This window comes from Pipistrellus hanaki (genome assembly GCF_964339955.1).
Source record: "Pipistrellus hanaki genome assembly, chromosome: 16".
NCBI classification, from domain to species: domain Eukaryota; kingdom Metazoa; phylum Chordata; class Mammalia; order Chiroptera; family Vespertilionidae; genus Pipistrellus; species Pipistrellus hanaki.
Window position 1 is genome coordinate 39,891,864 of NC_140518.1, and position 26,782 is coordinate 39,918,645.

The window sequence follows — 26,782 nt, forward strand, 5'->3', positions numbered from 1 at the left end:
AAGTTGGGGGGGGAACCAGGCCTGCAGGGGAGGGAAGTTGTGAGTGATCAGGCAAGCAGGGATGGCAGTTAGGGGTGACCAGACTGTCAGAGGAGGGCAATGGGGAGACCAGGTCTGCAGGGGAGGGCAGTTGGGGGGAACCAGGCCTGTAAGAGAGCCAGGTAGCAGTTGGGAAGGACCAGACTTGCAGGGGAGGGAAGTTGGGGGGGACCAGGACTGTAAGGGAGGACAGTTAGGGGTGACCAGACTGGCAGGGGAGGGCAGTTAGGGGCAATCAGGCCAGCCAGGGAGTAGTTAGGCATAAATCAGGCTGGCAGGGGAGTGGTTAGGGGGTGATCAGGCTGGTAGGCAGAAGTGGCTAGGAGCAATCAGGCAGAGGCAGGCAAGCAGTTGGGAGCCAGCAGTCCTGGATTATGAGAGGGATGTCCCAGATTGTAGAGGGTGCAGGCTGTGCTGAAAGACACTCACTCTCCCAACTCCCCATGCATAAATTTTGTGCACTGGGTCTCTAGTAGTTAATAATTCTGTACATTAAACTTTCAACCCTCTTTCTCCTAATTGGACCCACACTGATACATTTATAATAGTGAGAAACTGGAAACTATCCAAATACCCAAGCACAATGATTTGTTTAAAAATGTGTATATAGCCATATAATAAAACACTACAGAGCCATTAAAAGTGATAGGGTCCATGGATATTTTGATGTTGAAAGAAATCCATGATATGTTAAGTGTAAAAATGCAGTACATAAAACAATAAATAGTAAAAATAGAATTTTTGTTTCTTAAAATGTATTGCTTTTCTAGATTGTAAAAATTAAAAAAAAAAAAAAAAGAACTCAAAGTACTTTCTTTAAAATTTTATATTGGTTTGTTCTTTGCAATCTCAGTAATATCTTTGTAAGAAACATTTTCTTTGCTTTCAGGTGCATTTGGAAGAACATTCTTTTTTTTTTTCTTTTTCTTTTTTTTTAATATATTTTATTGATTTTTTATAGAGAGGAAAGGAGAGGGATAGAGAGTTAGAAACATCAATGAGAGAGAATCATCGATCAGCTGCCTCTTGCACACCCCCTACTGGGGATGTGCCCACAACCCAGGTACATGCCCTTGACGGGAATCGAACCCGGGACCTTTCAGTCCGCAGGCCAACACTCTATCCACTGAGCCAAACCGGTTTCGGCTGGAAGAACATTCTGAAGCTGAACCTAAGGACTCTTTCTACCCAGGCAATCTACCAGATGAGGATAACATGCCAATTGTGGCTTCATTTGTTGATGGGGTTCTTTTCATGACTAGTTCACATAAAGGCATATCTTCGAAAGCAGAAATCACAATGGTCTTCTTATGCAAGATCATGTTAACATTGACTTGTATTTTTTCCTAGTCTTTTTATGGAATTAAGCCATTATGCTTAACTCATTAATTCATCTGGAATTTATTTAAACTAATGGTATGAGGTAAGGACCCCTTAGTGACATTTTTTGACACTACGTATTTTTCAAACTATACAAATGACCTGCTTTCTCCAGGGATCATTCTAAGGGACCATTTTACAGCAAAATCTCTTTATAATGAGGTCCTTTTGGTCTTTAGTAACAACCTCTTGGATGGCTTCCAAGATAAATCTATCATCAACCTAGTGCTGCTATAGGATGACCAATATTATAGCAAAAATCCAAATGCATCCCGAAAAGAATCTACCTATAGGACTGAGAGTCAAGAGTCAACAAGAATTAAAAGGTAAAACAACTTTAAAAGAGGATAGAAGATTCCTCTACAGTTTTCAATTAGAAAAAGAATCATTAAAGTTACGAAGTTGCTTTATCTAGAAGAGACACAGATTGTGAATGAAAAATAACTACCCTGCACTCTTTTCTCTCAACCTTGACTCATGATATGATTTAACCACCTAAAGGTTCTCTTACTAATGCAAAACAGAAACAGGGCTAAACATTCTGCTCGACTGAAATCATTTCTGTAAGAACTTAGCATCTCCTCACTGTGGTTAAGTGCGATAACATTTTCATTCCACAATCCAAAGACACAGACAGTCCAGGGACCTGAGACCCTGTGTATATGATGATGATAGTGATGACCTGAGCCTCTCCAAGCCCTAAAGCAGCAATTCCAAGGGCAGGTGGCATGGTCATCTTAGTGACAATGAACCAAGTAAAATGCTGTACTCACAAAAATATAAACAGACAGTCATGCAGAACCATGCAAAACTATGATGTCATACTGACTGGCTCATTACTGTCATCTGCCCTACCCTATCACATATCCCAAGTCATTATATCACAGTAGATCATTTGCAACATACAGTCTATTAATCGTTCTTCAATTTTATAATAATGTTCATTTTTTTTTTTAAATGGGTAACCATTGTGATGCATAGAATAATGTGCCCCCTGAATATTCCCATTTCCTAATCCCGGAACCTGGGAATAGATGAGCTTACTCAGCAGAAGGAACTTTGCTGCTGTGATTCAGATGAAGGCATTTGAAATGGGAGATTATTCGGATTGTCCAGGGGGACCCAGTGGAATCGTGAGTCCTTAAGACAGAAACTTCTTCTAGCTGCCATCTCAGGGGGACAGGAAGAAGGATCTGAGAGATGCAACTACTGGCTTTGAAGACTGAAGCAGGGAATGACGAGGTGGTTGGCGGCCTCCAGCAGCTGGAAAAGGCAAGGAGATGCCTTCTCTGGAGCCTCCACCAAGAAAGCCCACACCTCGGCCCCGGCCCAGAGACCCACAGTGAACTTCTGACCTACAGAACTGTAAAATAATAAGTTTGGATTTTAAGCCACCAAATTTGTACTAATTTATAATGACAGACTAGAAAATGAATACAATCATTTTTTAAAAATCCCTTTGGAATAATTAGGTGTTTGGAGATTTTTCTATCTTTAGATATTCAGAAAAGCCATCTTCTAACTAAATATCATGTAATTGTGGGAGGACTATCTGGTGGCTGCAGATTAAAAATAAAGAGTCATCATATAGTGTTCTTACCAAAAATAACAAACTTGATCCTGATCAAGCCACTAAATCTAACTACCAATTTACAGAAAACATGCGGGACAAAGGAATATTTTAATAGATGGGCATACAAATAGCAAGATCTAGATGATGGGAAACTACACGGCAAATGACCCTGTTTCTTCAACCAAGAAAAGGCAAAGAAAAAAAGAGAGAGAGCTGGCAAAGGAACCTATCTATTAAAGGAGCCGAAGGGACACCCATTAGTTGCAATGCCCAGACTATATTCTGATCATGATCTGAACAACCTAAAACTAACAAAACCAAACATCATGGGACAATCAAGGAAATCTGAGCACTCGATGTTTGATTATACTATGGAATTATTGTGAACTTGCTAAGGGTGATAATGGCCTTGTGATTATATTTTTTTTAAAAACAGTCCTTATCTGTTTAAAACATATTTTAGAGACATATTCTGGAATATTCACCCATGAAGTAATACCTGAGATTTGCTTCAAAAAAAATCCATGAAAGAGGTAGTTGGGTAGTCATGAAACACAATGAACTATGAATTGGTAATTGCTGAAACAGTTCTCTCTACTTTTTTGTTTGAAATTTTCCACAGCAAAATACTATCAACATTTTAACAAGTAAATAAAACAAAGGGGCGGTTCTAAGACCTGCAGCCTCAGGCCCCCAGTGCTGGGCTGTGTCTTCATTTCCTTTGTCTTTGTCCCAGTTCATAGCCAACTGGTGGCACAGCACAAGTACTTAATAAATTATGTTAAACCAAGGAATAACCAAAGAGACATCTAGGTCGGCAGAAAAAAGAAATTTAGTCTCTACCAGACCTAGGAAAGGGTTTCTTGTCAATACAAGACAGCCTTCTAAATTCAGGTAGTAGAAAAATCGTTGAAGTTGTCTAAGTTCCAGTGCGCAGAGAGAAGCAATGGAAATGCTCACGTTTTACATATAGAAGGAGCTCTTCCAGGATAAGGAAACATAAGGAACAAATGAGGAAAAGATTAGGTCAAGCTGGAGAAAGTTAATCACTTTCCCAGCATTGGAAAGACTTTTAGAGCAAGATGTAAGAACAGATGATTTTATTTTGAGATTTTAGTGAAAGATTCCTGGTCTAGGTGACAGTTACAATAAAAAAAAAAAAAAATAAAAAAAAAAAAAAAAGTTGTCTGTGAAGTAAGGATTGCCAAGGGTTTAGAGATTAGCTACTAAGACTTGCTGGTGTAAAATGGAGTCTGGCTAGCCACTTTCCCACCACTATTTTACATAAAAGTATTTAGAGGCTGAAGAACACAGAAATCTAGGAAAAAACGTGCGGCTTTCTGCTAAAATCCAGAAAGGACACCTATAAAATAACAGTTAACAAAGCCCATCAACAAAGACCTCCGGAGTGAAGGTAGAACAATACCTCATACCTTCTTCAAGGTCTGCTGTCGACTCAGAGACAGGGGTCTGTAGTAATAAAAAAGTTACCTTGCCTTGTCCTATCTGGGGAATTTTTGAGGTGATCTATTGTAGATACTGTCATCACCTCCTCCATCTCATGCTTAATGTCCATTTGTGCCTCAAATTACAGCATGACTAACACAGAAGCCGAGACCGGCTGACTGGCTGTAACAAACCCTAGCTTCTAGCTTAGGCAAGGAAGGCATTCGCTGCCGAGTCCAAGACCTGCCAACAAACTGTTATTTTAGGATGATTTTCAAAGTGTTTCTAAGGGTCAACTAAAGTACAGAAAGGCTAACGGAGTATATGGGCCAGAGGAAGTTCGAAATGACCCTTCGTGGTGCTTTATTTTTATCTGGTGCCGGCCCCGGTGATGAAACAAAGCCATAGCAACCTCGGCACATTGCCAAGATTCTTGAGGCAGAGAAAAGGCCAATAGGGCTTCATGTAAATTTTTTACTTCCATTTTTGTGTTGATCCTTGAAAATCAACTGCTAGGGAAGCAAAGAGGGGTACAGCATTCCAAAACACGAAGGAAAAAGCAGGAAAACAAACTGACCTACAGTTTGAGCTGCTACTCTCGTCCATTGCTTCCTCTCTCCACCCCACCACGGCCTTGCATCGCAATAAGGATGCTCTTTGTCCCAGAGACTCACTGACAAAAACTTGCAGGTGGCATCCGCTCACCCTGCACGTAGCACCTTCCCGGTGACCGGGATACTGTACGTAACCGTACACTGCTTTTCCTGGCACAAAGCCACAATGCCAGAAGATTCCTTAGTGTGAGCTAACAAGACCCGCTTTTCGGGAGCCGTGGATCCGAAGAGTGAAGCACGGCTAATGAGTGGCTGTGCTTCGGGGAAAGCTGCATTCATTGCTCTAAATTCTTCCACTTTGCTTCAACCATGACAATGGGTGAGGCATGTGGGACTGCAGATACAGGGGAGACACCGTGCCTCACTTGCTGGAGATCTTCACAATAGAACTAGACTTCTGTTTCTCGCCAACATGCAAGGACAGGAGCCAGATTTACTTCTGGCCTAAAACGTGGGGGGAAAGCACACACACACAAAACCACAGGCAAAATATACCCCCCCGCCCCCCCCAAAAAAACCCCGTAGTTTCAAGACACAGACATCAGGAACTGATGTACGTGATCCAGAGAGATGGGGAATAAAGGAGATTACTGCCCTGGGAGGGCTGCCAGGCTGTGGGGATGGGACAGATGAGCCCCAGGGGAGTCTGGCCATCGCTGAGCTGAAGAGTCAGAGCAGGTCAGGGTGCCTAAGGCACATAGGGAGAGGAGAGAGGTGTGCAGAGAGAAGCCTGGGGGTCTGCATGGGCACGGGGTCCACCTGGAGGCTTGAGCTGAGTGCTGAGGGCATTTATCTGAGGGAACTAACCATGGCTGGGAAAGCACCCCCGAAAGGGGCCTCTGGGCTCAAACAGGGTTGGACACAGTTCCATTCCCACTGACCAGGTCGCCTCATAATTCACTAGGCAGAGTGCAGGCAGGCCTCGTTTTATGGCACTTCGCTTTATTGCACTTCACGGACATTGTGTTTTTGACAAATTGAAGGCAAGACCCTCCACCAGCAAGCAGATTGCGGCTCCCTTCACTGTGGCGCTCGCTTCGCTGCAGCGGTCTGGACCCGAACCTGCAATGTCCCCGAGGTGGATCTGTGCTCAGAATGGTTTTGGCTCAGGAGTGGGGTAAATGACCGCTAGCCTGGCGTCAGCAAACGTTTTCGATAAAGGGCCAGATATTAAATATTTTAGGCTTTGTGGTTCATACTGTCTCGAGACCAACTACTAAACTATGCCATTGTAGCAGGAGAGCATCCACAGATAAAATGAATAAGCATGGCTGTGTTCCCGGGAGACTTTATTTACGGACACGAAACGTTGAATTTCATATAATTTTCGGTCACAAAATATTCCTCTTTTGACTATTTTCTGAACACTTAGGAATGTAAAACACATTTTAAGTTCATAAAACACAGGAAGCAGGCTAAATGTAGCCCACAGGTTAAGGTCTGCTAAGCCATGCTCTAAAGCAGACACTGCTGATTAGGCTATGTGCAGGAGGCAACCAATCTCCCTTTCTCTCTTCCTCCCTTCCTCCCTCCCTCCCTGCCTTCTTCTATCCCTTCTCCTTCCGTCCCTTCTACTTTCTCTAAAAGTCAATGAAAAAATATATTCTCAGGTGAGGATTAACAATACACACACATACATACACACACACACACACTCTAGAGTTACGGTGCACAAATTTGTGCACATGTGGGATCTGGCCAGCCTGCCCTGATGGGAGCCTGATAGGGCTGGGCCAGTTGGGGGGGAGGGACCACAGGCAGTTGGCCAGCTGGCCCTACCCCTGATTCGGGGGGGGAGGAGGCAATTGGGGGGCTGGGCTGGCGGGGGAGGGGGATTGTGCAGATCAGGCCGGTTGGCTGCCACAGTGCACGTCATAGCCACTGGTTGTTCTGATCATTCCACCATTCCAGTTGCTGGGCTTTTATATATATATATATAACTTCACAGTACCTGGCTTCCAAATGAATACTTCCCATCTAATATTAGAAATAAGGCAAGGATGTCTGTTCTTGTCATTTCTATAAGGCAGGGGAGGGGAAAAAAGATATCCAGATTGAAACGAAGGAGGGAAACTATGCCAACTGAAAAACAGAGACCATCAGAGTGGATCAAAACAGAGGAGCCAACTATATGCTAAGTACAATAACCCCACTTTAAATCTAAAAGTACATATACAATAGATTAAAAGTAAATAGATTCTAACACTAATCAAAAGAAAGCAGGAGTAGCTATTTTAATTTCAGAGCTGACCTCAAAGCAAATAAAGTTATCGGGAATAAAGAGGGGAATTATGTAATTATAAGGAGGTTAATTCTCCAAAAAGACATAATCCTTAATGTGTAAGTGCCTAATAACAGAGCGTCAAACTACATGAGGCAACAAGTGATAGAACTGCAAGAAGAAATAGATGAATCCACTATCATAGTGGGAGACCTCAACACCCTTCTGTTAGAAATGGGAAGATCCACGGGCAGAAAATCAGTAAAAACATAAATTTAACACCATCAATCAACTGGATATAATGGACATCTACAGACTACTTCATTAAACAGCAGAATAAGCATTCTCCTTAAGCTTATATGGAACATCCACCAAGACAGACCGCATTCTGGGCCATAAAATGCACCTTAACAAATTTAAAAGAGAAATCATACCGTTTGCTCTCAGACTATAATGAAATTAAGCTACAAATTAATAACAGAAAAATAAATAGAAAATACCAAAATATACAGAGATTAAACAACACTTTTAAAGATTTTTTATAAATATTTTTATTGATTTTTTTTTTTTTGAGAGAGAGAGAGAGAGAGAGAGAGAGAGAGAGAGAGAGAAAGAGAGAAGAAGGGATAGGGAGAGAGAGGCAGAAACATTGATGAGAAACATCAATTGGTTGTCTCCTGCATGACCTCTACTGGAGATGGAGCCCACTACCTGGGCATGTGCCCTGTCTGGGAATCAAACCAGTGACCTCTTGATGTGTGGGTGGATGCTCAACCACTGAGACACACCAGCTGGGCTAACCAATATACTTTTAAATTATACATGTGTCAAAGAAAAGATCTCAAGAGAAATTTTTAAATATTTTGAACTAATGTAAATGAAAACAACATTTACCAAAATTTATGGGATGCAGCAAAAGCAGTGTATAGAGGAAAATTTATAGCACTGAGGGCATATAGTAGAAAAAAAGAAAGATCTATGTTCAATAACATAAACTTCACCTTAAGAAATTAGGAAAAGAGCAAATTAAATCCAAAGTAAGCAAAAGAAAAGAAATAAGAATTAGAACAGAAATTAATGAAACTGAAAATGGGAATTCAAAAAACCAATGCTAGTTCTTTGAAATGATTTTTTTTTTAAAAATCAATAAGCCTCTAACCAGATTAAATAAGAAAGAAGGCCAGGACACAAATTAATAACAGAAATGAAGAGGGAAACATCACTACACATCTCGTGAACATTAAAAGAATAATAAAAAATATTATGAACAACTCTATGCCACCAAATGTGATAACCCAGATGAAATGGACCAATTTCTTGAATGATACAAACTGCCAAAACTCACACAAGAAGAAACAAATGATCTGAATAAATTTATATCTAAAGAAATTGAATTAACAATTAACAAGCACCCCAAATAGAAAGCACCAAATGGGTTCACTGTTGAAGTCCACCACACATTTACGGAAGAAATTACAACATTCCTCAAATTTTATAACCATCACAAGTTGGATTTATCCTAGGTATGTAAGGCTGGTTCAACATTCAACAATCAAAGTAATTCATCACAATTTATGTGGTTTTTTTGTTTGTTTGTTTGTTGTTTTTTTATTAAGGTATTATATGTGTACATATCTTACCACTGCCCGCCTCTACTCCCATACATGCCTTCCCCCTCCCCACCCCCTTCCCACCACCATCACAATTTGTTGAGAAGACTCCATTGTATTACCTTTGGTCCTTTATCAAATATCAGGTGACTACACTTATGTGGATTTATTTCTGGGCTGTCTATTCTATTCCAATGATGTATTTTTTTTTTCACCAGCATTAAATTTTTTCTTTATCTTTGATTTTCTGTAGTTTGAAAATGATTTGCCTAGGTGAAGTTGGGTTTTTTGTTAGTTTCTTAATTTACCCTGCAACTTTTAACAAAGTTTAGTGAACAGGCTGTATGTTGGAAAAAGCACTGTAGCAATTTCACCAACATAAATAAATATTACATGTCTACAATTATAATTTACATATTTAAATCCAAGAGTTACTGTGGTAAATAATGTTTGGCAAATAATTAACACGTGATCACACTACATGAAGCTAGGTAATTGGTTCTGTTGTCACATGGCATGACTTTTTGCAGCAAATTTAATTCATGCCAGCCGATGTTCCCATGTGCACTAAGCCACGCCCTAGCCGTGTGCATTTGTTTCCTCTTGGTGACTGGTGAGTGCACACATTAACTAGACCTATTCAGTATAAATTTATACATATAGAAAACTTTTCTACAAAATTAAACTTTTCATAAATTTTAATTACACAAACCTGTCTAATGTAAGTAAAATAATTAATTTGTCAATTTTTTAACATATGAATTCAGAAAACCTACTTTATTATATAACAGACTTTTAGCTTTAATGGACACCCCTCTCCCAAATTAGTCTGTTATATCAAGGTTTTACTGTAGTCATTAGGGTGATATATATTAGAACCACAATGAAACGCAACACAGATTATTAAAATCTCTAAAATGAAAAAGACCAACTGTATCACATTTGCTGAGGATCTAAAACAAATAGAACACCTAGCTTGTGTTTCAGGGGTTGAGTTCTGGCCTATAAACCAGGAGGTCACAGCTCGATTCCCCATCAGGGCACATACTCTGGTTGCGGGCTCGATCCCCAGTGTGAGGCATGCAGGAGGCAGCCAATCAATGATACTCTCTCATTATTGATGTTTCTATCTCTTTCTCTCCCTCTCCCTTCCTCTCTGAAATCAATAAAAATATATTTTTTAAAAAAATAGGAGACATACATCTTTTACTGATGATGTAATATAGTATAAACACTTTTAAAACTAATGTGGTAATTTCTTTAACAGTTAAACATACAGCTGCATTGACCAGTCATCCCACTGGCAGGGATTTACCTAAGAAAATGAAAATGTATGTCTATACAAAGACTTGCATATGAATGTTCAATACTATTCCGCAATACAAAAGAATGAAATACTGGCCCATGCAACAATGTGGATGAATCTTAAAATAATGATGCTTCGATAAAGAAGCCAGATTCCTTCCTCCTAAAAGGAGTACATACTGTATTATTCCATTCATGCAAAATTATAGAAAATAGAAAATAATTTATAGTGACAGAAAGCAGATCAACAGCTGTCTAGAAATTGGAGGAGGAGCAATAGTAAGAACACAAACAGACATGAAGAAAACTTTTGGGAATAATGATTATGTTCATTATTTTGATTACAGTGATGGTTGCTCAGATGTATCCATATGTCAGAGCTTAGTGAATCACATACACTGTGTGCTATTTATAATGTCAACTGCACCCCAATAAAGCTGTTTTTGAAAAGCAGAATTAGAATGAATAACATCCCAACCATGACATGAAATAATATCCATGATATATATTAAATAAAAAATTAAAAAGCTGTGGAATTATATATATCATAAACCCATTTATGCAAAATATGTCTTCTTATACTGAACATATACATGTGTATTGACAAAAAGTTTGAGAAAATATACATTAATTTGTTTATATAATGGAGAAGCAATGTGGAAAGCTTCTCATTTTATATATTGTTTGAACTTTGTATAACAATTGTACATTACTTCTGAAATTTAAAAGATAGAAGACAAAAAAGGAAATAATTATCAGGTTAAGAGTCACTGGGCAAGATGAACTTCAAGGTAAAGTCCAAACTGACTTATTTTAATAAGGAAACGATGGACTCTGAGTTTGGTGAATAAATTTCCAATTGTGGAGAAGAGGCACATGCCTCCTCATAAGACTAACCAGCCTGAGAGCTGCCGGCCACTCTCTCCCAGGGGGAGTCACTACCTCTGGAGTCACGGATTCATGGATGACATCGTTTGTCCGTTCCTCAGGTGTCCTGAGGCACAAAACTGCCAGGGGCTTTGAAAGACGTATAGTTCTCCCTCTGAGAGAGTCAAGGCTCCCGTAAGAACCTGACGAGGCTCCTGAGCCCACAGTCCTCGGGTAGTCAGTACCTTGGATGATTTTCTGCTGCTGCTGCCGGATTTCATCAAAACCCAAGCCTCTGGTCTCCTCTGGCTCCTCAAAAAGCCAAGGGTTGGGTGCGCCTCGCTTAGCCCCTCCCGTCATCAGGCTGGACCTAGGAACAAGATTAAATGTGTTACATAACTCAAAAAATATAGCTCTGCTGCAAATTACTCCCACAAGTGCGGAGGTGGCCAGCCTCGAATGCTTTGAAAATTCAATCCAACCACAATTTATTGCAGCCTACATCGATGCCAGCAACTGTGCTCGGTGCTGGAAGAGACCTGAGGATGAATAAAGCATAAGCACGGTCCTCTGGAGAATTACAGCCTGCGAAGGAGGCTATGGCAGCACGTAATGCTCTTACTAATCCTCCAAGATGCATTAGAGTCAATAATCACAAATGAGGGCCTTAAATTTCAAAGTCACGAGGCCAATGGAAGTAGCCTTTTTGAGGACAAAGTTTGTCTAACAGGCCTATGTAACATCAAAGGCACATATTTCATCTCCAGAAGATCCAAATTTGCAACCACAGATTACAGCATTAAAAAACGGCCACATAATTTTCTATTAATGGGAATTACGTAGCTCACAGATAGACACACACGCAGGGTTTCAAACCCAATTTTATGAATGTAATGTAGCATTCATAACGTAATAAATTCTGAATTATCGATGTAAATCTCTCTCCCTCTGGTGAACCACATGCCCCTTCTGCGCCAGACACGTTGGTCTCCTTGCTGTGTGAAGACGGGGTACGCACGCTCCAGCCTCAGACCCGTGTTTATCGGGTTCTTCTCATCTTGAGTACCCCCTCTTGTGTTTCCACCAGCCCACACTGTCCAGGCCCCAAGGACCATCTTGTTCGTGAAACCATCTCTGACTACATCAATCCTGATGTGAATAGTCACTCACTTTAGAGTTCACAGGATTCATAAAAAATGACGAATACCACCATGGCGACATAGCAGTAGGAGCAGTGACAACATAAGTGCAGGCACAGCTCCAGGCGACTTACAGGTATTCACTAGCACTGTCTGTGATTCTTCTAGCCCTTCCTTTTCCCATCGCTTTTATTGTCTACAGATAACTGCTAGCTTATTGTTTAACTTTTTATGTAAATGTCTACCAGGCAGAAGGCAGGAACTAAAATCACCCGTGATGGGACTGCACACAGCTTCTCAGCACAGAGTAAACAGCAGTCAGCTCCACCCCCTACCAGCAACACGGTAACATCTGCCTCAGAGAGCTCGCCTGGTTGCAGCGTAGTTAGTCCCCGTACACCCAAAGGTGGTGGGTTCAATCCCCAGTCAAGGAGAGTAAGGGAGAAAACCAATCGCTCTTTCTCTCTCACAATACTGTTTCTCTCTCCTTCTCCCTTCCTCTCTCTAAAAATAAAATAAAAAGTAAAACAATAAAGCACAAAGCTCTGAAAGGGTTCTAAGCAATAACAAAGTTATCTTGGTCTTACTCTCACTATAACAGCAATAGTAAAATGCAGTAAAAATGATTCCCTAAAGCCTTCTTTCTCGGTTATCTGATTCCAAAGCTTCTGTTACGTTTTCCAAGGCAGAGCTACCTCTCTCTCTGTTCTTCTGGTGTTTGTCTTTTGCTGATGCCCCAAACCTGGGGGAAAGCCAGCAACGGTCACCTCTACTAAGGAAGCAGGTCAGATGGCAGGCGTCACTATGCAGAGACTAGATTTTCTTTTCTTTAGGGTTTTACACTCAACTTAATGTTTGGACTGATGCCTACTATTACTCAGTTCTCTCCTAGGTAGAAAGAAAATATGGGAGAACTTAAGACATAATTCTTGTTTTCAAGGAGTTTACAACCAAACTGAAAAGAAAAACTAACCACACATGAAGGAATTGCTAACTGAAGTAAGAAAACTGCAGCTCTGTGTCCCTGGGCACTTCCAGCAACCTCCTCAGCCATAAAACAAGTGAACGAAGTAGGTCGATGGTTTTCGAAAGTTCTGGTCAAATGCTCGAGGAGCAGACACCCTCGTTAGCAGTCATTAATAGCGGTGTGGGAGGTGAGCGGGAGGACTCATCTCGGTGGGAGAGCCAGGCATTCCCTTTTCTCCTGCAGAAAATGACTTTGTCATTGGACATCACCCAACGAGATGATCTGTAAGATCCGTACTGCTTTAATGACAATTTTTCTCATTAAGTATTAAATTGCACAAATAAGAACAGGGGAAAAAAAAAAAAAACACAAAAAACAAAACAAAACACCAATGCTCACAAAATCCATTCTCCTCTCCCCGTCTTTCTATTTTCACCACAGACCCATGGGCTCAGGCCAAACACCCTGGAATGATCTCTGACTCTCTCCTACCCCGCACACCTAACGCATTGGAAATCCTTCAAAACGTATCTAAAATCTGATTCTTTCTCTCTTGCTTCCGCCCTATTGCTCCTGCCTCGTGCTTTCACTCCTACCCTCTACAATCTACTTCCCAAAGAGCTGCCAGAGTGACCACTGTAAAAACAGATCTGCTTCCTCTGCTCTTCCCATCCACCTTTAAAACACATCTTTAGGAGGATCCAAGATGGCTGCTCGGGTATACACCTAGCCGCAGCAGCTCACAACAATTTCAAGGGAATACAACTAAAATGTAGAGTGGACATTGCCCAGAGCTACAGGTAGTCGACTGACTGAAAACTCTACAATAGGAAGGAGGGAGAAAACCAGAAGGAAAATCAGAGGAGCTGAAAAAAAGCCTAAGGTACGGAGACATGCTGCGCGCTCGCACGCACGCGCGCGCGGAGAGGTCGCAGCCGGAGAGGAGGAGAGGGCTGGGTGCTGCCTGGCGTTCCCTAGCAGGAAGGAAATAGAACCCCCAGCCTGGGCTGAACCCCCGAACCGGCAGCGCTGAGCCCCAAGTTATGTGCCAGACCCTGGGGACCCAGGCTCCGGCAGGGGGAGACAATCCCGGGGGACGGCGAAATGCGGGGCCCCCGGAGTCGCACGAACATGGCGCGCAGAGGACTGAATGTTGACTCTGATGCTGGATTACCCTAGCCGGAAGAAACAAAGCCTCCGGCGGCAGCTCTGAACCTCAGTCCAGACCGCCACGAACTCCAGGTCTGGGCCAGTCCCTGGGGACCCAGGCTCGGGCAGGGGGAGACGGAGCTGTGAGGTGGAGTCCTGGGAGCGCGGCGAAAGGCCGAGCCCCCGGAGTCGCGCACACTGTGCGCAGAGGACAGTCTGTTGACTCTGATCCTGGACTCCCCTAGTGGGAGGAAGAAAGAAAGCTCCAGACTGGAGGAACGCCACGAGGAGCAGGAGCCCCTGCCGGACACCGGCCAGCCGGGCGCCAGCAAGGAGCCGGACGACGGGGCCCCCAGTGGGGGGGGTGCCCCTGAGCCTTCGACTGCTGAGCGCTGGCAACGGAGCCAAGGACGGGGGCTACTTCCTGGGCGGCGCCGACCCCGGCAACAGACTGGAGCAGCCCGGGAGCCCGCGGAGAACAAAGGGGTGCCACAGGCCAACCTGCTGAGCTCCCAGGACAAGGAGGAAGAAACCAAAGAAGTTCTCAATGTGAAGAAATCAAGTGAGAGCAAATGATAGTAAAATTACTTAAGAAAGAATACAAAGAAGATCTTGAAAAATCAAAGACTACGTCAGAACTCAACGCACCAGCCAACATTGCAACATAAATGCGTTTTGTTTTTTTTTTAAAAAAAGAAAAAAAAAAAGAGAAAAAAGGGACAGAATGTTGGAACAGCGGCGACCAGGCCTAGAGTGGCCAGGCACAAGGCAGTGGCAGCTGGGCCTGGAGCAGCAGTGGCCAGGCCCCAGAGCAGCAGCAGCCAGAACAAGAGCATCAACGGCCAGCACTGGAGCAGCCAGACCTGGGGCAGTGGCAGCCAGGCCTGAGGCAGAGGCGGCCAAGCCCAGGGTGGCCATTCCAGGAACACCCAGACACGGAGTGGCTGGGCCCGGAGAAGCCCGGCCCAGAGCAGCCGGGTTGGGAGCAGCTAGGCCCAGAACAGCAGTAGCCAAGCACGGAGCATCCAGGCTGGGAGCGGCCAGGCTCGGAGCAGCCGGGTCGGGTGCGGCCAGGCCCGGAGCAGCGGCGGCCAGGCTGGGAGCGGCCAGGCCCGGAGCAGCTGGGTCTGGTGTGGCCAGGCCTGGAGCAGCGGCTGCCAGGCTGGGAGCGGCCAGGCCCGGAGCAGCAGCTGCCAGGCTGGGAGCAGCCAGGTCCGGAGCAGCTGGGTCTGGTGTGGCCAGGCCTGGAGCAGCGGCTGCCAGGCTGGGAGCGGCCAGGCCCAGAGCAACAGCTGCCAGGCTGGGAGCGGCCAGACCCGGAGCAGCCGGGTCTGGTGCGGCCAGGCCCGGAGCAGCGACTGCCAGGCTGGGAGCGGCCAGGCCCGGAGCAGCCGGGTCTGGTGCGGCCAGGCCAGGAGCAGCGGCTGCCAGGCTGGGAGCGGCCAGGCCCGGAGCAGCAGCTGCCAGGCTGGGAGCGGCCAGGCCCGGAGCAGCCGGGTCTGGTGCGGCCAGGCCCGGAGCAGCGGCTGCCAGGCTGGGAGCGGCCAGGCCCGGAGCAGCCGGGTCTGGTGCGGCCAGGCCCGGAGCAGCGGCTGCCAGGCTGGGAGCGGCCAGGCCCGGAGCAGCCGGGTCTGGTGCGGCCAGGCCAGGAGCAGCGGCTACCAGGCTGGGAGCGGCCAGGCCCGGAGCAGCAGCTGCCAGGCTGGGAGCGGCCAGGCCCGGAGCAGCCGGGTCTGGTGCGGCCAGGCCCGGAGCAGCGGCTGCCAGGCTGGGAGCGGCCAGGCCCGGAGCAGCCGGGTCTGGTGCGGCCAGGCCCGGAGCAGCGGCTGCCAGGCTGGGAGCGGCCAGGCCCGGAGCAGCCGGGTCTGGTGCGGCCAGGCCCGGAGCAGCGGCTGCCAGGCTGGGAGCGGCCAGGCCCGGAGCAGCCGGGTCTGGTGCGGCCAGGCCCGGAGCAGCGGCTGCCAGGCTGGGAGCGGCCAGGCCCGGAGCAGCCGGGTCTGGTGCGGCCAGGCCCGGAGCAGCGGCTGCCAGGCTGGGAGCGGCCAGGCCCGGAGCAGCCGGGTCTGGTGCGGCCAGGCCCGGAGCAGCGGCTGCCAGGCTGGGAGCGGCCAGGCCCGGAGCAGCCGGGTCTGGTGCGGCCAGGCCAGGAGCAGCGGCTGCCAGGCTGGGAGCGGCCAGATCCGGAGCAGCAGCTGCCAGGCTGGGAGCGGCCAGGCCCGGAGCGGCCGGGATCGGAGCAACCGGTCCCAGAGCAGCCGGGTCGGGTGCGGCCAGGCCTGTAGCAGCAACAGCCAAGTCCAGAGCAACTAGGTCGGGAGCAGCAGTGACCAGACCCGGAGCAGCTGGTTGTGGAACGAACCAGAGCAACAGAGGCCAGGCCCGGAGCAGCCAGGCCCGAAACAGCTCGCTTCTCGCCTGTACCTGCCCACAGCTGCCTCTCAGACATGGCTGGAAACTTTTGCGGGAACTTGAGGGTCTGCTGAATCAAGTGATGAAGGCTTAGATCTGGATGTGTTGAGTTAGTATAGCGCTGGGGTGCTGATCTGTGAGTGCCTTGGGTGGGGCCTGGATGAGGCTGGTTGACCTATTTGGAAATGTCTTTTGTGTGAAGTGTATCATTGGGCATGTGGAGGTATTATTGATATGAGAAAATGCTAAGTAACAGATTTACTATCTGAAAAGGGATTTACTATCGGGGAAAGGGAGGGAGGAAGAGACTGAACATAAACTGTGCACCTATGGATGAGGACAATGGGGGATGGGGAGGGGGCAGAGGGTGGGGTGGGAACCTGGTGGAGGGGGGAAAAAAAGAGGAACCTTTGTAATAATATGAACAATAAAGATTGATTTAAAAAAAAATAAAAATAAAAATAAAAAAAAATAAAAAAATAAAACACATCTTTACTGCAACTACAAGCCACACTCGTTTCCTTGCTGCCTCTAGAATACACTGAGCACATCCACATCTCAGGGACCTTGCATCCACTGTCCCCTCCATCTTACAGTGGCTAAGGCACGCCTCCCTGTCCTCCCCTACTCCCACCCCATGGTCACGTGGCCTTGCTCCCTTATTCACTCTCCTTTGCTGAAATGTCACCTCAGACAGGTTTCCCTGACCACGCTTAAACAGTTCCCTTCCCTATAACTCAGGCCCCCCCCCCCCATCCTGCTGTATCTTTATAGTACTTAAACCACCTGCTATTATATGATATATATTTGTTGATTTTCTCTCTCCTACACAAGACTACAAACTCCACAATGAGAGGGACTGTCTTGTTTGTACTATATCCTCAGTGCCTGGCATAATAGACACTGAAAAAAAGGCTGAATGAATTAACTAGTTCAGCAAAAAAAAAATAACCAATTGAATGAAATACACAAGCGTAGTCAGGAAATTATAGTATCATATGCTGGTGCAGTGTTTTGTAATTTCAAAGGCATTTCACAAACATTATTTCATTTGAATTGTACACAAGCCTGTGCGTAAGTCAGAGCTGGTATTACTAACAAGAAAACTAAGGTAGCCCGGCTGGTGCGGCTCAATGGTTGAACATCAACCTATGAACCAGGAGAACATGGTTCGATTCCTTGTCAGGGCAAATCCCTGAGTTGTGGGCTCAATCACCTGTGTGAGAGTGCAGGAGGCAGCCCATCAATGATCCCTCACCATTGCTGTTTCACTCTCTGCCTCTGCCTTCATCTATGGAATCAATAAAAATATATTGATATTTAAAAAGAAAAGAAAGCCAAGGTAAAGAAACATCATAGTGACGTCCTCCAGGTCACACACTTAGTGGCAAAGCTAAATGTTCAATGCACAGCTTCTGACTCTTAACCCAAGGCACTTCCCACTACCTCAGGCAAGGTTTCAGAAAGGCAAGGAAACTCCGGACCGCCTTGAAGAATGGGTAGCTTTAGCTATGTGAGAGAGAGCAAGATGGTAAGGCATTCCAAAGGGTAAGGACATGAATGGAGTCTCCAGGGCAGGGACTATAGGCCATATAGATAGTGGGATGGCAGTGGAGAGTGGGTGAAATTTGAGGGGCTGGATCTAGGGGTATTGATTCCAAAGTAGGTAGCCACTGTGAACCTCTTTCTGTTCTCCTAGTCACTTTCATCATCACACTCTTCCAGAATCTTGTCATTTTAGCCATACTATAAAACCTCAAGCAACAACCTTCTTTCCTATTCACAGCCCAACTTCCTGAAACAATGAACTGTGCTCATCAATTCTACTTCCTGACCCTCACAGTTCATTCTTCAATCCACTTCTGCCCCATTACTCTACTAAAATTCTTCTCTCCCACCAGCTTACTGCCAAATCTCCTCCCAGGTGTCACTCTGCCCCTCTTCTAGCCTCATGTGTCACGGCTGACTTTATTCTTTTACCCATGAACCCCCGCTCCCCTGGTTTCTTCCATCCCACCTCTCCCACTGAGAGAGCTTTCTCTGGAATTTGCAGGTAACTCTCTGTCTGCCCCTTAAATATTGCTGGAATTCTATTTATATCTTCTATTTTCACTATATTGTCTCTCTCTGGGCAACTGTATCAGTTCCAGTGATTTCAAGCTGTAAGAACAGGAGCTAGCAGTGATTAAACACTTTTTACTCCCCAACACAAACTCAACAGCACTTTCTTTAGAATCATTATGGTGGTAGATTCTTAATTGGGGTGGGAGAGGGGCATGTTCCCTTCCCTAGCAGGGCAATATCAGAATCTGGGGGTGGAAGGTAGAATATAAGGAACAAAAGAAACGAACAAAGAAAATAGAAACAGACTCACAGATATAGAGAACAGACTAAGGTTGCAGAGTGGAGAAGGAATAGGAGATTGGGTGGGTGGGTGAAAAAGGAGAAGGGATTAAGAAGTGCAAACTGGTAGTCACAAAATAGTCCAAGATATAAAGCAAAGTAGAGTCTAGGGAATATAGTCAAATATATATATATATATATATATATATATATATATATATATACACACACACACACACACACACACACACACACACACACACACACATATATATATATATATATATATATATATATATATATATATATAATATGCAAATTGTCCACTTGGAAGTTCAACCAGGAGGAAGTTCGACACTTGCTATGACATGTGCTAACCACCAAGGGGTGGGCGACCAGCAGTGGCAGTGGGGCAGTGAGGGAGCGAGAAAAGGAGGAGGTGGGGAGGTGAGGAGGCCAGGCCTAGGGACCCTACCCTGCACGATTTTGTACACCAGGCCTCTAGTCCTATCTAATAAAGAGGGAATATGCTAATTGGCCCTCACACCATCGCAAATATGGCAGCACCCACAGCCAATAAGGAGGGAATATGCTAATGCTGTCCCACCTTCAAAGATGGCAGCACCCAGTCCCCTCAGCCCTGCCAGGGTGGCAGGCACATGGCAAGGCCGCACACCTGCCTCCGGAGTCCTCCAGTCCCCTCAGCCCCCCAGCCACCCAGGGCCGCCCGAGGCTCAGGTAACCTGGGCCGGCCGAGGCTTGCATTGCTGGCAGTGGCAGCAGCAGAGGTGTGATGGGAGCATCACCTTTCCCTGATCACCGGGTCACCTCCTGCCCCTGACGGCTCCTGGACTGTGAGAGGGGCAGGCTGGGCTGAGGGACCCCCCTCCAGTGAATGAATTTTCATGCACTGGGCCTCTAGCCTTATAATAACTATGTATGGTGCTAGCTGGGTACTGGAAGTACTTTGCGAAGTATATGCTTGTGTAACTACTATGCTGTACACATGAAACTAATACAAAATACTACTGAATATAAACCGTAATTGAAAAGCCATGTTTTAATGAGGGTATGGAGGAAGGAAAGCACATAAATAGTTAAAAGGAACCCCATAAATAGAACCCCAGTGAGGCACATCTTTCCACCCTCAGCCTGATTCACATTACTGTGCCAAAGACATCCCAGTTATCTCTATCCCTGATCCTTCCTACTGGCTCTACATCTGCATTTATTGATTTCCCTTTAGGAAACTCCAACTGATATTCCACTCCAAATCCAATATATCCAAATCCGATTCATTACTTTTACCCCAAAGCTGTTTCCCTCCTCTGCTCTCTGTTCTGGTCAGCATCACCACTGTGCTCCCAATCATCCAAACCTGCCCCTCCCCAACCCCACAATGTCCCAGAGGTGGTCTTCCTCAGAGGTGGTCTTCAAGTACGTGCCCTCACTGCCCTCCCCACCGGCACTGCCCTCATCGGCTCGCGTGTAAAAGATGGTCATAGCCTTCTGACTGGACTCCCTGTTCCCAGTCACCCTCATTCAAACCACCTCCGCCTCTGCGGCCAGAACTCTTTTTAAAAAAGTGGAGTCTCACCGCAACATTTCCCTGTTTTCAAACTTTCACAGTTCCCTAGAAGGTACACATCAGGTTTAAGCTTTACAGTATGGCCCCACTGATCTCTGCAGCGTCATCTGCCAATGCCCCTTCCACGCCCTGCTCTTCCTCCAGACCACACACTGCTCACCACTTCTCAGACAAAGGCACCAACTTTCACACTCTCATGTTTTTGCATGAGTCTGGAGGGTCCCCACCCCCAACCCTTTGTCCATCTGGCAAAATTCTATTCATCCCGTAAGGCTCAACTCAAATGTCACTTCTGCTGTTTAGTCTTTCCTGATCCCCGTCCCCACCCCCTTCCCTGAATCAATCACTCCCTGGTGCTCCCCTGGCACTTTGTTCGAAACCTCCAACGTGGCATTTATCAAGCAGGATTGTAGTTAGTTATTTGCTCATCTGTCTCCTTTCCTAAATTACACGCTCTGTAAGGTCAGCGGCCACAGGACAGTCTTGTTTAAACCGCTAGTACTAAATAAACGTGCTCTGCGCATGCTGGACAGGAAGCCTTCGGTGCGTGTTCTTGAAACAGGACGGGAAAACCACTGAGCTGATTAAGCAAGAGAGACAAGATGAGAGGGGTGGTTAACCTTTTTATCACGAGGTTGTCTTTTTGTAATATATTTTTATTGATTTCAGAGAGGAAAGGAGAGGGAGAGAAAGAAAGAAACATCAATGATGAGAATCATGGATCGGCTGCCTCCTGCACGCCCCACACTGGGGATCGAGCCCACAGCCTGGGCCTGTTCCCTGACCGGAAATTGAACTACAACCTCCCGGTTCATCACTGAGCCACATGGGCTGGACGAGATTGGTTTTTTACTAAAAAAAGCAAAAGAAACCAACTGCTGCCCACCTTTCAGACTGTAGAGCGAATGGAGAGGATGTTACTAGAAAGGAAATTCTGTCACTGAAACACTTGGTAGCTAAGCCCGCATTTGGAAAGACAAGGAAGGAGTGTTTCTCCTTGGAAAAGTAAGTTAAAGAAAGGAAATGCTAAAAACTCCCCTCGAGATTAGGACAGACTCCCAAATGTTCTTTTAAATAAATAACTTCCATCCATATTCTTTCAAGATGCAAGTTATCTAAAAAATGGCACTTATCAAACAAACGCCACATTAATAAACAAGTTAGATATGTCATAAAGATTTTACCCAAAAGTTGTACAGTCGCTTCTGAAGATATAAAAATACAGCATTTCCATCTCCCAAAGAAAATGATGTTCATTTCTAAATTATAATCCATGACTCAGGGGGCACAGACACCCCCCAAGTTTTTCTGCGGACAAATGTAGTTGAAGCTGTTAGAGCTCACGTGGAGGACGTGCTTACCTACTGACTAGGCACTGGGAAAGGCAGTGAATGCCGAGAAGCAGCTTTCTTTGGCTTTGCTTACCATTTTATTTATTTATTTTTTAAATATATTTTATTGATTTTTTTACAGAGAGGAAGGGAGAGAGAGAGCTAGAAACGTCGATGAGAGAGAAACATCGACCAGCTGGCTCTTGCACACCCCCTACTGGGGATGTGCCCACAACCAAGGTACATGCCCTTGACCGGAATCGAACCTGGGACCTTTCAGTCCGCAGGCCGACGCTCTATCCACTGAGCCAAACCGGTTTCGGCTTTGCTTACCATTTTAAAAAGAAGTTAAAATGACTATAGAAAATGTCTGTTCTATCTGAAAAAAATCTCGGTGGGTATTCACAGGCTGCAGGGAGGCTGGACGTTAGGGTTAGGAAGGTATTTCTAAGGGTGTCGGGGAACTGCTTTTTCAAACTTTTGTCTTGGTAGCTTCTTCCTGTGATTCCAGAGATGCACAGAGGCTCACATTTCAATCTGAAATAGATTCTCTGACATCGATTCTTTAAGGGAAATCTGGCATCAACATGCGGACTGGATCACACGGAGGAGAGCGTAGTCAGAGGTGGGCCAGGGCACCGGTCCTCCGGGCAGAAGGCGATGGGGGTCTGGACAAGGGGAATGACAAGGCACAGTGGGAAAATGACGGGTCACACAGTGACTCAGAGGAAAACCCCACGAGTGCTGGTGAACAGACTGGCTACAGGGGACACAGGCTGCCACACTGGGTGACCTGGGGAACTGACACACCTTGGGGAAAGTTTCATTTTCTTTCAGAATTTTCTCCGACTGCAACATAGTTCCTAGTACAACCCTGAAGTAAAACTGCTCCTTTAAGATCATGATCTGCAGATGGATGTCTACTTATAGCCACGTTTACTAGATGGCTCAAGTCTTCAGTCCAGTACTCTGTCCTATTCTTTTTCTGTATCCCATCTGCCTGTCCATCCACAAATACTGAGGTGAGGACCGTCCATGTGCCAGGCTTGGAAGGGAGCAGGAGGACAAACATCTGCCCTCACAGGGCTGGTACTTCAGGGACAACAAACGCCTAAACTGTGACTTTTGCAAGTAAGTACTCGAAATAACTTTTTGTTATTGTTGTTAAATTGAATAAATAATCTTTATTATGTATTAGTCCAGAACAATAAGAACTCAAGCAAGAAAAATGCCTTACATATCACCCGAGGAAATTCTCACCATGGCATCTTTAAAATCTACTGCAACAAAATATTTTTCTAATTTTAAACAAATCCCATTTTGTCCCTATTCATCGCTGGCCAAATTTACCAGTAAAACGTTTTAACATTAAAGTAAAAACTTAACCAAAGAGTTCACAGGAACACGGAAATGCCACAAATTGTTATTTTGGCCTCCAACCTAAATTTGAGAAATTCCAATTTGCTAGTCTGGAGAGCCATGCAGCAACCCAAAAATCAAGCAAATAAAAACCAGGTCACTGCACCGAAGTGTGATTGTCATGGCACGTGAAGAGGGACAGGAAGGGTGATATACGAAAAGATGAGAATTCTGAGTGCCAAGTGAATTAGCTACTCTGCAAAATGTGTGGTGCCTGAGAGCCACCTGCTGGTTAGCAATTAAAGTTCAACTACAAAATAAATGTTCAGAAACCCAATAATTACCATTAATTATAAGCAGCTCCTTACTTTATTACACAATGCACTCCTGAAAACATGTTTCAAAACAGAATGAGAAAAGTCAACAGTTTGCTCACATATTACCAGGGAGTTTCTAGTGTCAGAGCTGTTACCTTTTTTTTTTTTTCTTTTTTCTTTTTTTATCCTCACCTGAGGATATTTTTCCAATTGATTTTTTTAAGAGAGGAGAGAAGAGAGGAAGGGGAGAGAGAAAGAGAGACACACACATCGATTGGTTGCCTCGCACCCAACTGGGCCAGGGATCAAGCCCCGGAGTCTGAACCCACAACGCTTTGGTCTGCAGGCCAATATTCTAACCACTAAGCAAAACCAGCCAGGGCAGAGCTGTGCCTTTTTTGACACTATTTTCCATCTTTCACTTTGCTCTGCACAACACAACACACTTACATGACAAATCCAATGAGTGCCAACTGAGGTTATCAATGTGAATGCAGGCACTCGGCAAGCCCAATGACCATCTTTGTGTCAACTCTACTGTTTTCTCCCTTTAGTATGTATTCCCATTCGCACTCATTTTATAAAATAAAGATTGAATGCACTAAAATAGTCAATAAATTGTGCAAATTATCACTGTCCTATGGATAAAGATGCAAAGTCTAGTTAAGCAAAATTATTGGCTGGCAGTGAGTAGAATGAAACACTCCATAGTGCTTAAACTCTAGTGTCAAAAATTTTACAGTAGAAATTGCCAGCTGACCTATAAAAATCCAAATTTGGCATTAAAACACTGTTTAAAAGTGTCAATGAATAATGCATCTATAATCAGGTAGTATAAGCAATCAACATTCTCTCCTTACTTTCAAGGGGGGGAAAAGCTAACTTTCCAAAATCTAGAAACTAGAATCAATGATCTCGTAACTTTCCCCTTCTATTGACTTATATCCCCATCTTGTGGTCTATTCAGAAAGCAGCTCTTTGTGTGAGTGTGTGTTTGTATGTGTATAAATGTATACATGAATATGCCTGATTGTAAGTATACATGTGGTTATAAACATATATCAGTAAACTTAATAATATACATGTATTACATATACTTATTATACATCATAATTACATATAAGCATATGTAAGTATAGATATGTATATTATATATATACTTACATATCCATACTTACATACATTCAGTATGTATGTATAATACATGTGAATTATAAAAATGTTTGTGTATATGTACTTACATACAGATTTTTAAATTCAAGTAGAACACATAAACAGAAAAACCATAGTGTATCTAGCTCAAAGATAATTCCCTAAGTGAACACCCCAGAGAATCCCCACCCTAGGCATACACAGAGCAGTAGCAGAACTCCAGAGTCCCTCGTGCCCCCTACTAATCCCTCACCCCCAGAGGGAGACACTTTTGTGATATTAACACCATAAATAAATGAGCCTTCGCAAGAGTGGAGTCATACAGTACGTACTCTTCTCCACGGCTCACTTCACTCAACATTCTGTTTGTGAGATTCACCCATCGTGTGGTGTACAGTTGTAGACTGTGCCCTCCCATGTGCTGTGTGGTGTCATTGTACACATATGTCATGATGTATAGTGCTGATGTTCTTTGGACTGTTTCCAGGCAGGACTATTAAGAATAATGCCACTGTAAATACAGTTCTGCACATGTCCTATGTACACTTCCATTTTAGGAGATACAATCAAAGATTTTCCCAAATGGTTTCAACTGAGAGCATATTAGAACTCCAGTCACTGCACATCCTGGCAACACGTGAATTGTCTGTTGTTTTAATTCCGGTAGGTGTACTAACATGACATCATGGTTTTAGTTTGCAATTTCCTGATGACTGGTGAAGTTGAACACCTTTTCATATGTTCATGAGTCCCTGGATGTTTTCTTTGGTGCAGTCCAACTTCGTTGTTTTGCCTATCTGTCTTCTGTCTGCTTTTCTTAATTATAGGGGTTCTTTTTATATGCCAGCGCCACTCCTGAGTCTGATAAATGTGCTGCAAATATAGATTCCTGTTCTAGGACTTGTCTTTGTGATATCTTTAAGTAAAAAGAATTTCTTATTTTAACCCTTTGCACTCCGAACCATTCTGGACATTGGCTACCAGCTACTTGACGCTACTTTGCGGCGGAAACGTGCATTGAATTAACTCAATTCCCCGTAATCACTAATAAACTGCAATGTCCGCCCTGAGAGGGGACATCCGAGTGATATGCTAGAATTCCGATGTCCCCTGAGAGGGGACAGCGGAGTGCAAAGGGTTAATGGAATCCAACTTACCATGTATGTGTTTCCTTCATAGTTAGTCCTTTATCTGTCCTGTTTAATAAATTATTACCTATTTCCAGGCCATAGGCAAAGGTTTCTAAGAGATTTCTAGTTTTACCTTTCACATTTAGATCTACAATCCTTTTGGAATTGGTTTTTATGGAGGGTGACAGGAGAGGCGGAGATTCATTTTTCCATATGACTAGCCAGTTGACCTCACACTATTTACTGAAGAGATCGTTTTTTCCTCCACAGCACTGCAGTGTCACCTTTGTCATAAATCAAGTGATAATAGATGTGTGGGACTATTTCTGGACTCTATTTTGTTCCATTGGTTTAAGTGCCTATCCCCCTGCCAACACCACACTGCAGCTTTGATATGAGTTGATAACATAATGTGAGTCCTTAAGCCTTTTGTTCTTCAAAATTGCCTTGGCTTTCCTTGGCTCATCGAATTGTCATTTAAATCTCAGAATCAGCTTAAGTGACAAACAGAAAACAAAATTTAAAAAACAAAAACAAAAACTGGCTGGTGACACTACCGATCAATTTTGGTTTTTCTGGGGGGGTGTTTGTTGTTGTTGTTTGTTTTGTTTTGTTTTAAATATATTTTTATTGATTTCAGAAAGGAAGGGAGAGAAAAAAGGATAGAAACATCAATGATGAGAGAGAATCATTGATTGGCTGCCACCTGCATGCCCCATACTGGGAATCAAGCCTGCAACTCAGGCATATGCCCTGACAGGAGATCAAACTGCAACCTCCTGGTTCATAGGTAGATGCTCAACCACTGAGCCACACTGGCCAGGTCTCAATTTTGAACCTACA

At 44.5% G+C, this 26,782-nt stretch overlaps 1 protein-coding gene across 4 annotated transcripts in view; it reads right to left on the bottom strand.

Annotated features, from left to right (window-relative positions):
- Positions 1 to 26,782, bottom strand: part of STX8 (syntaxin 8) — a 222,288-nt gene that overhangs the window by 168,837 nt on the left and 26,669 nt on the right. For all 4 annotated transcript variants that reach the window (XM_084863951.1, XM_084863954.1, XM_084863953.1 and 1 more), the window contains one exon: positions 11,301 to 11,425. In XM_084863951.1, the coding sequence (XP_084720077.1) occupies positions 11,301 to 11,425 (125 nt within the window). The remainder of the gene's footprint in view (positions 1 to 11,300; positions 11,426 to 26,782) is intronic.